Source organism: Heterodontus francisci, chromosome 10 (assembly GCF_036365525.1).
Source record: "Heterodontus francisci isolate sHetFra1 chromosome 10, sHetFra1.hap1, whole genome shotgun sequence".
Lineage (NCBI taxonomy): Eukaryota > Metazoa > Chordata > Chondrichthyes > Heterodontiformes > Heterodontidae > Heterodontus > Heterodontus francisci.
In genome coordinates, this window is record NC_090380.1 from 71,648,715 (window position 1) to 71,663,701 (window position 14,987).

General features: G+C 40.9%; 1 protein-coding gene across 1 annotated transcript in view; it reads left to right on the forward strand.

Annotated features, from left to right (window-relative positions):
- Positions 1-238: 238 nt before the first annotated feature.
- LOC137374519 (T-cell surface antigen CD2-like) overlaps positions 239-14,987 on the forward strand; it is a 28,524-nt gene continuing 13,775 nt past the window's right edge. Inside the window, exons 1-4 of the mRNA XM_068040726.1 lie at positions 239-386; positions 1,638-1,952; positions 11,914-12,159; positions 13,775-13,900. Of these exons, the coding sequence (XP_067896827.1) occupies positions 326-386; positions 1,638-1,952; positions 11,914-12,159; positions 13,775-13,900 (748 nt within the window). The 5' untranslated portion in view covers positions 239-325. The remainder of the gene's footprint in view (positions 387-1,637; positions 1,953-11,913; positions 12,160-13,774; positions 13,901-14,987) is intronic.

Genomic DNA, 14,987 nt, shown 5'->3' on the forward strand with positions numbered 1-14,987 from the left:
AGAACTGTATGCTACAATCCTCCCCTCTTGCCCAATGCTGCTCTGTCACAGTCTATTCCAATATTCCATCCTACCCTGCTGCCTAATGTTCTCTGTATAATTCTTCCTTCTTATACAGAGCTACCAGCCCTTCCCTTCCACTCAGAACTGCCAATCACAGCCATTCCCTTCCACTCAGAGCTGCCTATCATATTCCTTTGTCTACCATTCTCCTCCCACCCAGAGCTGAATTACTTACATCAGCTTCTTCTTTGTAGAAGAACATTTTGTTTAAATACACAGTTTCTGTTCTCAATTACTGCTAAGCAGTCAAAAATCAGTCAAAATGCTTTATCATCAAAAATGTTCACCACAGTTCCACATAATTTTTCTACTAGCTACATCAGGTAAGAATATTTGAATTTAAATACATTTTTAACCTTATGTATTAAATTCTATGGGGGTAATTTTAACTTTGGCTAAGTGGAAAACAAGTGATTTCAGTTCAGTTAAACATTTTACATCCTACCCGATTTTCCTTTCCATTTGAGTCAATGGGCAGCCAATTTGATATGAACTGTTTTATGCAATTACCAAAAAATTAAAATTACCCCCATACATTTAATTTCCAAAGGAAATCTGGAAATAGAAGTCATTAATGAAATTTGGTGCAGTTGTAAAATGGACAGATAAATTTGCTATTGCATTAGCTGTTGCTGTGAATATTGATTATGTCTACTTAAACATTTCTGTTATATCTTTTGTTGTAATTATGTTTTATGATTCATTCTAAGTATGCACTCAATATACAAAGATGTATAAGCTGGACACATAATTATTCATTCCTAATATAAACTCTTTCATATACAATCTTTCATTCAAAAGCTTGGATAAATTACTTCTAAGTCGAGATTATTATAATTACAATTTGTACTTCTCAACAGTAATTAATAAAACATCACTGATTCAGTGCTGCCGACTTATACTGCTTGTAGGTGCCAACTGAGCATCAATTTCAGGATATTATATTGAAAAATTGTCATTTAATTTCTCAGTGTAAATATTATAAATTACATTTGTACATTTCTTGAGAGGGAAGTAACCTAAGTCTCTTTTGGGTCATGTTTTCCACATGACACAGATGACTTAAAGTTTGGAATCATCAGTCCTCTGCGGCAAGTCTAATAACGTGATACTTGATCTCAGCAGATCTGTGGTAATTGTAGGCCACTGTTGATAATTCATCATGGAGGGGTGGAACTGTCAATGGAGTCTGGGAATTTTCTCAATCAGCTCCAGATGAGTCTCCTTAGCCCTAGCTGGAAAAGCATTGGGAACTTACCAGTGCTCTCTGCTGTCTTGACTGTGAGGATTGAGCTGGTTAAAACTCCAGCAGTAATCCTGCGCACATCTGCGTTCTCTAAACCTTGCACCTGCCAACCTATTTCAAAGTCCTTTGGGCATCCTTACATTACCTATGTTTTTCATGTGAACGAGTCTGCACTCCATATCAGGCCAACAGAAACTCCACCCTTGTGGATTTCTCAGTAGCTTGGATTGGGGACTCCATCTTAATGATAGGTTTCTGTGCATGTTAGAGACACAGTTGACCAAAAACATTTTAATACATTCAAACTGTTTTATTCTTTAATCTACAGGACTGTTTCTTACAGAAAGCAGTGATGATACAAAGGATCTTTATGGTGAACTTGGGCATTCAGTAATTTTACACGTTCAGAATCAAGGCTCCAACAATTACCATGAAGTTAAGTGGTATAAAAATGGCACATTAATTGCACGATACAGGAATGGTTTTAAGTCCTATGATAAAGATAATTCTAGATTTGTTTTTCCAAATGGGTCTTTGACATTTAACACCAGCAAAACAACCGACGAAGGAAAGTATAGTTTTGAAATATATAACAAAGAGGGAAAACAGCTATCAAATCAACAATTTAAATTAAATTTACTTGGTGAGTTTATTTCTTTTAAGCTTTTCTTTCTTAGAGTCCAGCCCAAAGCTTTGGACAAAATTCACTGGGTAATGGTAGGGGACTACAAGTCCTTTGGGATAAAGGATTTATTTCCAGTTAGTTAGGGCATTGTAAAATTGGGGACTAACTCTCCGATTCAGAATTAGCCATGCGCTGTGCAAGTTCCAACTCCCTCTGAATCCTGAAGCAACTTCCGTAACATTAGCCTGTCAACATGCATTTGTGCACAGAGTGCATGGTGTTAATGTTTTGCATTATATCAATTGTTCCATGCACATGCATGATGGTGGAGATTTGGTACTACAAGACTTATAGGCAGAAAGAGTGCAGGATAACAGAATTGGCATTGTCTGAATCATGTCCATGGGGTTGCAAATTAACCTAATAAGTAAATATAACACTGTCATTGTAATGCTGATAGATGCTTGTTTGATACTGGTACAGGTTGAGGATTGACATGATATTGTAACAGTTTGATGCTGTTCTGGTAAAGGTCTGGAATTGGCACTGGTACAGATATATGTCTGATATTGAAATCACTCTTGTATTGGTGCTCGACTTGTATTGTAACTGACTTGTTACTGTCCTGATATTGGTTTGGTACTGGTACATTGGTACTGGTGCATACAGCCCCTCTGTAATATTGGACTTGTACTCGTATGTTTTTGTTATATTGGATGGTGAGGCCCTGGAACTGGAGCATTCCAGTTCAGTGTTACAAGCAAAATATGTATTTTGAACCATTTAAACTACACTCTTTAAAAAAAGAGTCTATGCATGCTTTGCATTCACAATACAATGCAGACCGTTGTGATGTTCATCATGTCATTACACAACAAATTATAAGACATTGAATCTTAAACCAGCAAACTTCAGCTGGTTTCAAGGCAAACAAGAACCAAAATTGAAGGAACACGTGTTTCTTTTGAATCGGTTTGCACCAAATTGCAAGCAGTTACTACAAACCAGGAGCAAAAGTTCAAAGCTGCTTTGTCCTGTAATGTAAAATGTAATTGGAAAAATCAGATGCTACACGAGTACCAGTCCAGAACTCATACTAATTACCTGTTGGTGTTCATCTGTTCTATATTATGTTAGCTGACTATCTGAGTGATTCTTTATTGGAATATTTTTTAGTGAATTCTACCAAGACATTTCTTTCAACTCAATGTATGGTTGCCCAGTAGTTTTTAAATCATTGAAAATGTTACAGTTGCATTTCTTTGCACCGTCTCAAAGAACCATATTTTCCCATTTAGCCTAGATATAACAGTAATGAAAATAAAGATGTAAAGTCCTTCAGAAATGCAAGGTGAATGCATCCTTTTTACATTAGTAACATTTCCAGTATGGTCAGTAGGATTTATAGATTGGCTTTTATTATTTTTTTTCTAATTTATTTTTACAACACTGGATTTTGTTCAGAAATCTTTTTACACCGAAAGTTCCCCGCACGCTCATTGGGCTGTTGCCAGCTTCTTCTTGGTCAGATTTCATACCACTTTGCAAGTTTGTCTGTCAGTTAAGATCTATGAAACAAATAAGGGAGACATTTTTCAAGACACCTGCTGTCAGTGGGAACCCGTAGGCTGCAGGTGGTTTATCAGAAAATCACATGTGCACTGCACATTTCCATACATTGATTTCAAGTGCTCACAGTAAACTCTAGAATTAGTAAAAAGAATGCTGGAAATGTGAAATAAAAACAGAAAATGCTTGAATTGAACAGCTTTTGAATCAAAGTCTGAGGAAAAAGGATTGTCTCATGTTCTGATGAAAAGTTATACCTGAAATAAATCCTTATCATTCTCTTTTTTGAGTGTAAAACAGACCTACCTTGTACTTCCAATTTGCAAAGTCTAAAGCTGTAGTTTATATACAACATGGACTTTCAAATTTCCCCTGTATTACCTTCATATGTTAATACATAAATCACAGGAAATGCATACTGCAGACTTACAGTCATCACAAAAAATCTGCAATACTGATGGGAAGCAGCTGTCAGAGAATAAAACCTGGATCAAAGAGTTCATGTTATTTGCTCGAATCACAAAACTGAAATAGTTGATCATGATAAACATAAGAAGCCTGGGAATAAATTAATTCCATTAGCTTACCTTCTATTATTTGCTGTTGTATGTGATATGTACTGCAATATCGGGTGAAGTTTAGCTTATGTTTCCCTATTATATGAATTGATCACCGAGCACTTGTTAGTTTGCTTGCCTCATTCATACTGAAAGCATGAGGATAATAGATGTCATAATTCACTTATTCATTTGTTCTTATAAATTTTATGTATTGACTTAATAGATTATTGATAGTGGAGTTGTAAAATTAGGGATTTTGTCACAAAGACCAACTAAAAGTGTGGAATTCTTCTTGAAGTTCACTTTTAGCTGTAACATGTACGAAGTGATACTGTGACATTTTGTTGAGAATTATGTTTTACATTGTGCTGGGCTTTTGCTTTCATTGTAGAAGTTTTCTGATGACACTGAAATATCGAAACAGCTTCAAGTTATGTAAGCACATGCCTTTTAATTGCCCCACAAACTATAGATTTCTACCATGTCTTCACACTAATGATTCAAAACCTTGACAGATGTGATGCACTTTATATTGTTTTAGTTGTGTTTGGGTTAAAATAATGAAGTTTATTCTAAATAATTTTATTTAGGATATAAGTAACTGAGGTTTACACCTCAGTTCCCCTCCCTCCCAGAACCACAACAGGGTTCCCCTTGTCCTCACTTTCCAACCCACCAGTCTCCAAATCCAAAGGATCATCCTCCGCCATTTCCGCCACATTCAGTGTGATGCCATTACCAAATGCATCTTCCCCTCCCCTCACCTCTGCTGCCAGTATTCCGAAGGGATCATTCCCTCTGCGACACCCTGGTCCACTCTTCCATTACCCCCACCACCTCGTTCCCTTCCCACAGCCCCTTCCTATGCAATCGCAGGAGGTTTAATACCTGCCCATTTACCTCCTCTCTCCTCACTATCCAAGGCCCCAACACTCCTTTCAGGTGAAACAGCGATTTACTTGTACTTCTTTCAATTTAGTATACTGTATTCGCTGCTCACAATGTGGTCTCCTCTACACTGGGGAGACCAAACGCAGATTGGGTGACCGCTTTGCGGAGCACCTCCGTTCAGTCCGAATGCAGGACCCCGAGCTTCTGGTTGCTGGCCATTTCAACACACCCCTGTGCTCTCATGCCCACATCTCTGTCCTGGGATTGCTGCAGTGTTCCAGTGAACATCAACGCAAGCTTGAGGAACAGCATCTTGTTTACCGATTAGGCACGCTACAGCCTGCTGGACTGAACATTGAGTTCAATAATTTCAGAGCATGACAGGTCCCCCCTTTTTATTTTTAGTTATTTTTACTTTTTAAAATTTTTTATTTGTTTATTTTATTTTAGTTTGTTTCTACTGTGCCTATCCACTATTTTTTTCATGTTTGTACTTGGATCCAGGCTGGTTCATTTTTCTGTCAATTAACGCCCTCTCTGCACTAAAGCTTTGTCTTTTACCACACCATTAACATATTGTCTGCCTTTGCTCTATGACCTTCTGGTCAGTTATTCTCTGTGACCTTGTCCTTCCAACACCTCTCTTTTGTTATATCTTGCCGCACCCCTGCTTTATTTGCTTAAAACCTGCTATATTTCTAATATTTGCCAGTTCTGATGAAGGGTCACTGACCTGAAATGCTAACTCTGCTTCTCTCTCCACAGATGCTGCCAGACCTGCTGAGTATTTCCAGCATTTCTTGTTTTTATTTGAGGTTTACCCTAAATGCTATATTATAATAGTTAGCTTCTATAGCTAAAAGTGCCTAGTATCCTTTTGAAACATGTATGATCCTGAGGGGACTTGACAGGGTTGATGTTGAAAGGATGTTTCCTCTTGTGGGAGAGACTAAAACTAGGGGGCATGGTTTAAAAATAAGGGGTCTGCCATTTAAGACTGAGATGAGGAGAAATTTTTTCATTCAGTGGGTTGTGAGTCTGTGGATCTCTCTTCCCCAGAGAGTGGTGGAGGCAGAATCATTGAATGTTTTTAAGGCACAGGTGGACAAATTTTTAGCAAACAAAAGAGTCAAATGGTATTGGGGGTAAGCAGGAAAGTGGAGTTGTGCCCACAAACAGATCAGCCATGATCTTATAGAATGGCGGAGGGGCCGAAGAGCCTGCTCCTGCTTCTAGTTCATATGTTTGTATGTAGAATTTATTGTGCATATAATTATGGAAAGATGAGTTGTTGTGTAATCCAACTCAACAAGACAATATGAGACTATATTTGGAATTACATAGAAATTATGACATAGAAGCATGCTGTTCAGCCCAACCACTCCATATTGGTGTTTATTCTCCACATGAGCAGTAGGACTAATCTCATGTTCCCACATTGTTCCCATAATCACTACATCTCCTTTTCTTCATGTCATCTATCTAATTTACTGTTGAAAGATAACATGGTGTCTGCCATGCTACCTTCCATTTCTGCCTTCTTAGGTACTTCCCCATCCCCTCACCTCCCTAATCTAACCCTTCACTACTCTTCATCTTTCCAACGCTCCTACTATCTTCACAGGGTTGAATCCCTCTTGAATAAGTCCATAGCTACTCTTTGTATTTCTCTTGCCATTCTCAAAGAGCCTGTTGAGGGACCCTGTTGCTAACTCCTTACAAGCGTCCCAAATGCCCATCCTCCTTTCTTGCTGACATTCTACATAACATATCCATTTGGGCAAACTTTGCCAATCTCCTTCCTGTCAAGTTCACCCCATCCCCTCTCTGCCTTTTGGCCTCAACCATAGGAAAAGGAGTAGGCCGTTCAGTCGCTCAAATCTGTTCCACCATTCAATTAGATCATGGAGGATTCAAGAGTCCAATGTAGGTGCACAGTAGCCTCAGTTGATAGTCTAAAAATAATGTGGCACCAGTGGAGACCTAACTGCACTGATCTTCACTTTTCTTCCAGAAAATCCATTCATGTGCAAACGAGGTCCTTGACATTATTGACATTATTTTGAACAATTGCATTGATATCCTGGCTTTCCAACTGAGATATTCTCCCTTCTTTCTTCCCACAGCAAATCCTCAATCTTCATCTCAGCTCCCCTTGCCCTCGCTCCTCTGAATACACTGGCCTCCTATCTTTCCTAAACCTCTCCCTTCATACAAGCTGGCTGACACAGATTTATGGCTACCTCCTCAACCTTGCCATCTCTAGGGTCTGCTCTATTCCCTTGGTCTTGGTCACAGATAGGCCATCTTTGAACACTTCTTCATATCTGTCATGCTCAGTAATGGCATGTCCTATTCATAGCTTTAAACACGGACAGTATTCAGTATAGAATCTTCTGGAACTGAGTTTTCTTTTTTTTTAAATGAACCACAATGGACATTAAAAGGGTACATGAGAAAGCTGACCAGGGTCAGGTGACTTATGCAATTTCAGACCGGACTCAGAAGTATCTCAAGCATCTGGAATGTTCCTAATTGAATGACTATGGGTGGAGTGCCTCCTTCGAATGGACATACCAAGACGAAACAATTTGTGGAATTCCCATCTCCACCTCTGACCCAAAACTCAATATCTATCGACTCCAGACTCACTGCCTCTGAGCTCGAAACTTAACAAAGAGAGCTGTAAGAAAACAGTTGAATCATAAGTAGGTGCGAATGGCCACCATCCATCCCCACTGTATAACAATGGCTTCGACCTTCAAATCATTCTGGGTGGACAATAGAAGTATTGATCAGATGGCCACCTGATTGAAACTAATCACAAATAAAGAATCTTATTAATCCAATGACCAAGGAGAAATTAGTGAGGGTTAGATTTTATGGGTCCCCTGAGAGAAGATCAGAGGCGGAGGGGGCCCATAAAATCATGATGTGTGGCGGGGGTGGAGGGCCTTTTGCTGCCCCGTCACCAAGCAACTTTGCCGGGGGTGGGATAAGCCAACAGAGGCCTTCCTGTCCAGAGGCCAATTGAGGCCCTTAAGTAGCCAATTAATGGCTACTTAAGGGCCTCTTCCCACTGCTGCTGGGACCTAACCAGCAGCTTGGGGGTGCCTTTGCCATGCGGGGAGGGCGCCTTGTAAATGAGGCTCATTCCCTGTGGGCTTGAGAGGTGGGTCCCTCCCCTGTGAGTAATTTGTAGCCCATAGTGGACCACTGCTGGCAAAACCTCCATCTCCATGGACCCCTCTCCCCCTGGACCATGTCCATCTTCCCACCCCCCCTTGTCAGGGCCTTCCGGACTGGTCCCAGCGACTCCGCCTCACTTACTTGAGGTCTGGGGTTCCAGCGCTGGGCCTGGGTCCAAGATGTCTGTAGTACTAGCAATGGCCACTGGTGATGCTGCCTATACTGCTGAGGTGCAGGCCCTGTGGTTGGCTGGCAGCTCTTGGAGGTGGGATCCCCTTCTTTAAAGGGACAGGGATCCTGGCGCGGGACACTTAGGCAGCAAAACGACAGAAGATAACTCCGGGGTGGTGGGGGGAGGCTGGTGTGGGGTGCATGAAAAGGCTGAGGCAGGGTTTCCCCTGCCTTTTTGGCTCAGCGTCGGGAGGCCCACCTCCTCCACAAAATCCAAGTTTTCAAACAACAACTGGAGAGACAGCAATAAAAACAGAATACCTATGCCTTACAACTGGAGACTGTCGCATCCTAAGGTCTCCAAGCCTGTTCCTTTTCAAGCCCATCAGTACTGAAAACTGACTTCCTGGTAATGAGACTACAAGCAACTAACTTTGTGACTTGCTGAAAATCCACCTCTTTGAGAGAATACTGCAACGACTTCAATATACAACTCCGGCTCTCGAATCCATCTAACTACACTTCAGGATTGAAAACACCTTCTTCACTGGGCCCGCAACGCATGCCTTTTCCCCAAAACTTATGAACTATTCCTTTGCTTGTAACTTGTAAAGTGCACTATCCTCCTTAATGCTTTTCTTTCTCGAAACAGTATTCCTCATCACAGGTATTCCCCTATCCCTTTCAACCCCACTTCTATCTGCATATATCACTGGAAAATCTCTCTCCAAGTCACTTCAATTTCATTGAGTATTGTGTACTCTACAGCCTACGATAGAACATGCATGCTAGCAAAGGGAAAGTGAAACTGAAACAGAATAAAGAAGTCTTTATGTTGAACAGCTAGCTACTTCTGTTTCAATATCTGCCTCACATATCTTATACCAATCGCAGCTAAACCTCACTCCAGTCCCGAGGACATCAGACCAACTGCTTAACCTTTGGCCCTCAATTTGGAACGATGCTTCTGTAGCTGTTAACCTGATCCACCACTCAACGACCTCCACTTTTGATGCCCTTATCCCCAGCAAAACCTTTGCTATCTCTCTCTCTCTCTCTCTCTCATTGTGGTCATTTCCCCCAGCCTAGTCCTGAACCCTAGTTCCCTAGTTTCAAAACAATCACCCCTTATAACCTCTCCAAGATTATCTTGTCCATGAGACCTACCTCCATCTCGCTTGGTCCCATTCTGACTAAATCCGAATTCCTCTTCTTGCCCCTATGTTAGTTGACATTGCAAATGATTCCTGTCCCCTTCCTTTGAAACAACCAAATCAAAAAACCCACTTTGTTCTTTCTGTTGTTGCAAACTACTGCCCCATTAACAACCTCCCTTTCCTCTCAAAAGTTCTTGATCATGTTGTTGCCTCCTAAATCTGTGGCTATCTTTCACACATCTCCATGCTTCAATCTCTCCATCAGCTTTCTGACCCTGCCATAGCACCAAAACAACCCTAACTAGTTAGACTTGCTCAGTGACTGTGACCATGTTGCATTATTCCTCTTCATCATCCTTGTTCTATCTGCAGTTTTTACATGATCAACTACACAATCCTCCTCCATTGTCCAGCTCAGTGTGGCTGCCCATGTTTGGTTCCAGTTGAATTATTTCCAACAATAGTTTCCTTGCCTGCCCTGCTCTCTGACTTCCTAAGTCTCCCAAAGATTTTATCCTTGGCCTCCTCATTTACACATTGTTGCTTGGCAGCATCATCTGCAGCCATAGGGTCAGATTCTATAATTTTGCTGATTACACCCAGTTGTACCTCTCTGCACCATATCCCTTTACCCCTTTCTGTGTCCATTGTCAGACGGTTTGTCTGACAATCAGTCTTGATGAGCTGCACTGTTCCTCAGTTAAACATTTGGAAGACTGAAGACATCATCCTCAATCCCTCTCTCCGATCCCACACCTTTGCAATTGATTCCATCCCCATCCATCATTTCAGACATATGAACATAGGAACAGGAGCAGGCCATTCAACCCATTGAGCCTGCCCCGCCATTTAATATGATCATCCACTTCAATGCCTTTTTCCCACACTAGCCCCAAATCCCTTTATGTCATTTGTATTTAGAAATCTGTCAATCTCTGCTTTAAACATACTCAATGACTGAGCTTCCACAGCACACTGGGGTAGAGAATTCCAAAGATTCACCCTCTGAGTAAAGAAATTTCTCCTCATCTCTGTCCTAAGTGGCTTCCCCCTTATTTTGAAATTGTGTCCCCTCATTCTAGACTCCCCAACCAGGGAAACATCCTCTGAACCAGACTGTTCACAACATTGGCATGCTATCATATCGCAAGCTGAGCTTCTGACCTCATATCCTCTATTTCTTTCACCTCCATCGCATTGTCCACTTTCACCCTTACAACAACCCATTTGCCGCTGAAACTCTCATCCTTGCCTTTGCCACCCAATGTTTCCAATGCACGTCTAGCATGCCTCCCCTCCTCCACTCTCGATAACCATTAGATAATTCAAAATGTTGCTGCCTAATTCCTATCCTGGGCCTCTGTGCTTCCTGACCTAAGTTAGTTCTGGTTGCATTTTAAAGTTCTTATCCTTGTGTTTAAATCTCTTCATGCTCTTGTCCCTCCCTATTTACATATCCTACTGCAGCCCTCTAATACCATCCCTGTTCCTCTGACTCTGGCCTTTTATGCAATTCCCCCCAAACTCCATTCACGCCGTCATTGACGGCCATGCCTTTAGTTGTCTCCCTAATTCCCTTAGCCTCTCTACCTCCAATTCCTCCTTTAAGGCTCTCCTCAAAACTCACAAAAAATTTTGGCCACCCTTATAATATCTGCTTCTTTGGCTTCTCATTCATTTATTTCTGATTATGCTTCAGTAAAGGTGTTAAGTAAATGGAACTTATTGCTGCTCTTTCTTTGTAGAAAGTTTACAGATAAGACAAATTAAGACGGAGATAAGTTTAACAGCATTTATATTAACTAAGCACGCGTTACTGTAAACATATTTTCCTTTATTATCCTCCTCCATGAAGAAAAGAGCCAATGCTGGGTTAGCCAGGATACATAATTACACTTTCCATAAACTGAGCCCATCCAAAGCTCTGCTGCCCATATCCTAATTCTCGCCAAGTCCCCTTGACCCATTCCCCTTGTGTTCACTGAAGTACATTGGCTCCTGGTTCGACAACTTCTTTATTTTAAAATTTTCATTCTTGTTTTCAAATCTGTCTAAGGCCTTGATCCCCCCCATAACTCTGTAATCTCCTCCAGCCCTACAACCCTCCGAATTCTTTGTACTCCTCCAATTCTGGCCTCTTGCGCATCCCGATTTTAATTGCTCCACCGTTGGGGAGGTGCTATGCTCTGGAATTCCCTCCCTAAAACTCTTCACCTCTTTACCCTTCTTTAAGACGCTCCTCAAAATCTACCTCTTTGACCAAGCTTGTGGTCACCTGTCCTAATATCTCCTTATGTGTCTCAGTGTCAAACTTTATTTGATAATGCTGCTGTGAAGTGCCTTGAGGTGTTTTACCGCATTACAGGTGCTTTATAAATAAAAGTTAACATTATTCTAGTTGTAGATTACTTGTTTAATATGTAAACTTTCTTTTTCTTTCAGAGAAAGTCTCAGAGCCAGTTTTGGACATTAGATGTAACTCTCCAAAAAAAGTCAATATAACCTGCTATGTGAAGAATGGAACAAGAATCACCTTGAAATTACTTGGTGACTCACTAAATGAAGCAGTCAAAGATCCATATTTCAACATTATACTTCCCTTCAAAAAGGCTGGAAATAGGATGTATTCCTGTAATGCTAGCAACGAGATTAGTAATAGCCATATTTCAAAAATGGCTAACTGTGCAGGTAAATATAGATTAATGCTTTATAGTGACAGCAGTTTTGTTCTCATCTTAATCTTTGTGATTACTGTCTGATAATGGAAAATTGAGGGACCTGATTTCTAAACATTCAACTTCACTTGTTCATCACAGGATTGAGTTAATCTGGGATGGTTCCTGATCAGTAAATCCAGATTAAATTGATTTCATAATCTTCCAAATAAGTAACTCTGGACTAAATTGGAAATGTGATACACCAGATTGAATTGATGTGAAATGTATCTTATTAAATCTAAAATCAATTGATCTGAAACTCCGGATCGATAAATCAGGGTAGATTTTCAATTTACCGCCCGGGTGTAAAATTGACATTGATGATGTGCTCCTCACTGTAGAAACGGCCTGATTTTCATTTCCATTGAGGTGCTCACCACCACCTTCTCAAGAGCAATTAGGGATGGGCAATAAATGCTGACCTTGCCAACAAGCCCACAACCTGTAAAAGAATAAAAAAGCTGGAAATGGAAATCAAGCAGTTTCTGTAATGGGCAGCTGGCTTCATGTCTAAAAAAATCAATCGAAATTCCATTTGAAATCCCTGGTCACATAACCTGTTGTCAGTAAAGACAGGCAGTTCATAATTCTCACATTAGGGTTTGCATCTAATCAATCTGTTAATGTTCGTTTTGCAGCTTTCAATCTACATTGGTTTGATACCAAAATTCATAGAGGATTATTTTGTAAATCGATTTGCTTTCTCAGTCTGTTTCTCCTTAGTTTATTTTCCACCATTCACTATACCTTCCTGATAGAAAGGGCAGGGCTTTCTCCTGTGGTGAATGATGGGCATGCATTCGGGTTCTATCATCACTCACTGGGGTCAATTTTAACTTTATGTGGTTGACCAATCAGCTATTCCAGTGGCAAAGAGTCTGCCACCATTTTATGGCCCGTACCTCATTTGAATTCATGCGCCCTGATGCAGCTTGCCGCTCTTCCACGTCAGGAATGTTAGTCTGTTGTGGCAGTGAATTGGGTGGGGGTGGAGGGGGGCGGCCAGGCATGATTCCAAGGTGGGCGAGGACAGGCCTTTGGTATTTCTGTAGAGCTAGGAGGAGAACTCCTGCTCCTTCCAGCTCTAAAAAAAAAATTCCTCATGGGCAGAGTATTTACATCACAAGCTCCAGGCACATATCCCTTAAAATTATAACCAGGTTCCTAACTACATCATTAGGATCCTGATATGTGTGGGAAAGTAGTCTACAGGCAGGTATTCCAGCTGCCCAGCAGTAGGCCTTTATGAAAGTTACATTGGGCTGATTGTTGGGGTTAACAGGATGCTATGGTTACGAATCCCAGTTTTAGGCCCTTACTACTCCGTTAATACTAATTATCCCATGTCAAAATGGGCCCACTAGTACTAGATGTTCGAATAAAAATAAGCCATTTCATATATTTTTAATGTGGTTTATAACAATAGATATTCCTATATTAACAGTATATTATCTACACTCACTATAATTTCAGATCTTAATCTTATTGCAATTCTGGTATTTCTGTCATGGGATACTTGTTAAATTTTTACTGTGTGGCTTTGCAGACATCACTTATGTTTTCATTCATGCCTTTTTTATTTACAGATGGTAAACTTCTATCCATTGATTATAATACAATTATGATAATAGCGGGAGGAACAGCACTGCTAATCATCCTAATAATCCTAGTGATTTATTGCGTTCGAAGATGTTATCGACAGCAAAGAGAAGGTAAGTAATATTATGGCTCTGTTGAGGACCAAGTATGTACAACTTACCTAGAAAAACAGCAAATATTGGATCAATTTCTTCAAAAAACTACCACATCTCCAAAAAGGCTGATAACTCAAAATTGGCCCTGATTATAACACCTCATCGCACAGGGAATGGAACATGGGCCTGTAATTGAGATGTAAGCAGGCAAGTGATGTATATTCTGTCACACTCTAGATGGTGGAGAAGCTTTAAAAGGTCTGACGGTGAGCCATCCATCTCAGAATACCCAGCCTCTAACCAGAAAACAAGGTACTGGGGTTGTGATGATTGCTATGCAACAGCCACGACCATCACCCTGTTTGTCAGGTGTGATTAAACCAACTCAAGGGCTTTCATTGGACACCATTTTGTCTCATATATGGTGGAATGCTGTCTTGATGTTAAGGGCAGCGAGCTACGTTACTGCCGAATTGAATTGCTTGGCTGCTCCTTCCAGTAGCTGCAGCAATGTGTTGAGTTAATCGGGGAACTTTATGAGTAAAGCTGGTTTTTAATTCTTTTTATGTAATGAGAGAATTAAAGAAGCCCATACTAAACTACGTTACAGATAGACATGCTGCATTTTTTCACGCGCTGATCAGCCAGCTGCTACATATCCTATGCAGCTCCTGCCATATCTCAAAACCATGATCCCTGTATCATTAACACTTTAGGATTCTGTGGGACGTCACAGCTTACCTGAATGTGCAGCCAGGAAGGACAGGAGTGCTCCTCCTGGCTCCATATTCAAACTGAAGGCCGCTGCTGGCCCATGCTTGCCCTACTCCCAATTGCGTCCCACCCTCCTCCCAGACATATCCTCTGTGATCAGCCAGCAATCCAGCAGGCCGAGCTCCCTTCCCTTCATGGCCAGTGATCTTCCTCGGAGGCTGCAGCTGCCTCCTGCTGCTCACTCGTAGTAAATAAATAAGGCCAGAGGATGAATTTTGCATGGTTATGCTATCTTATATTCATTCATGGCATGTGAGTATCGTTGACAAGGCCAGCCCTTATTGCTTATCCCTAATTGCCCTTGGAAAGGTGAAGAGAGCTGCCTTCTTGA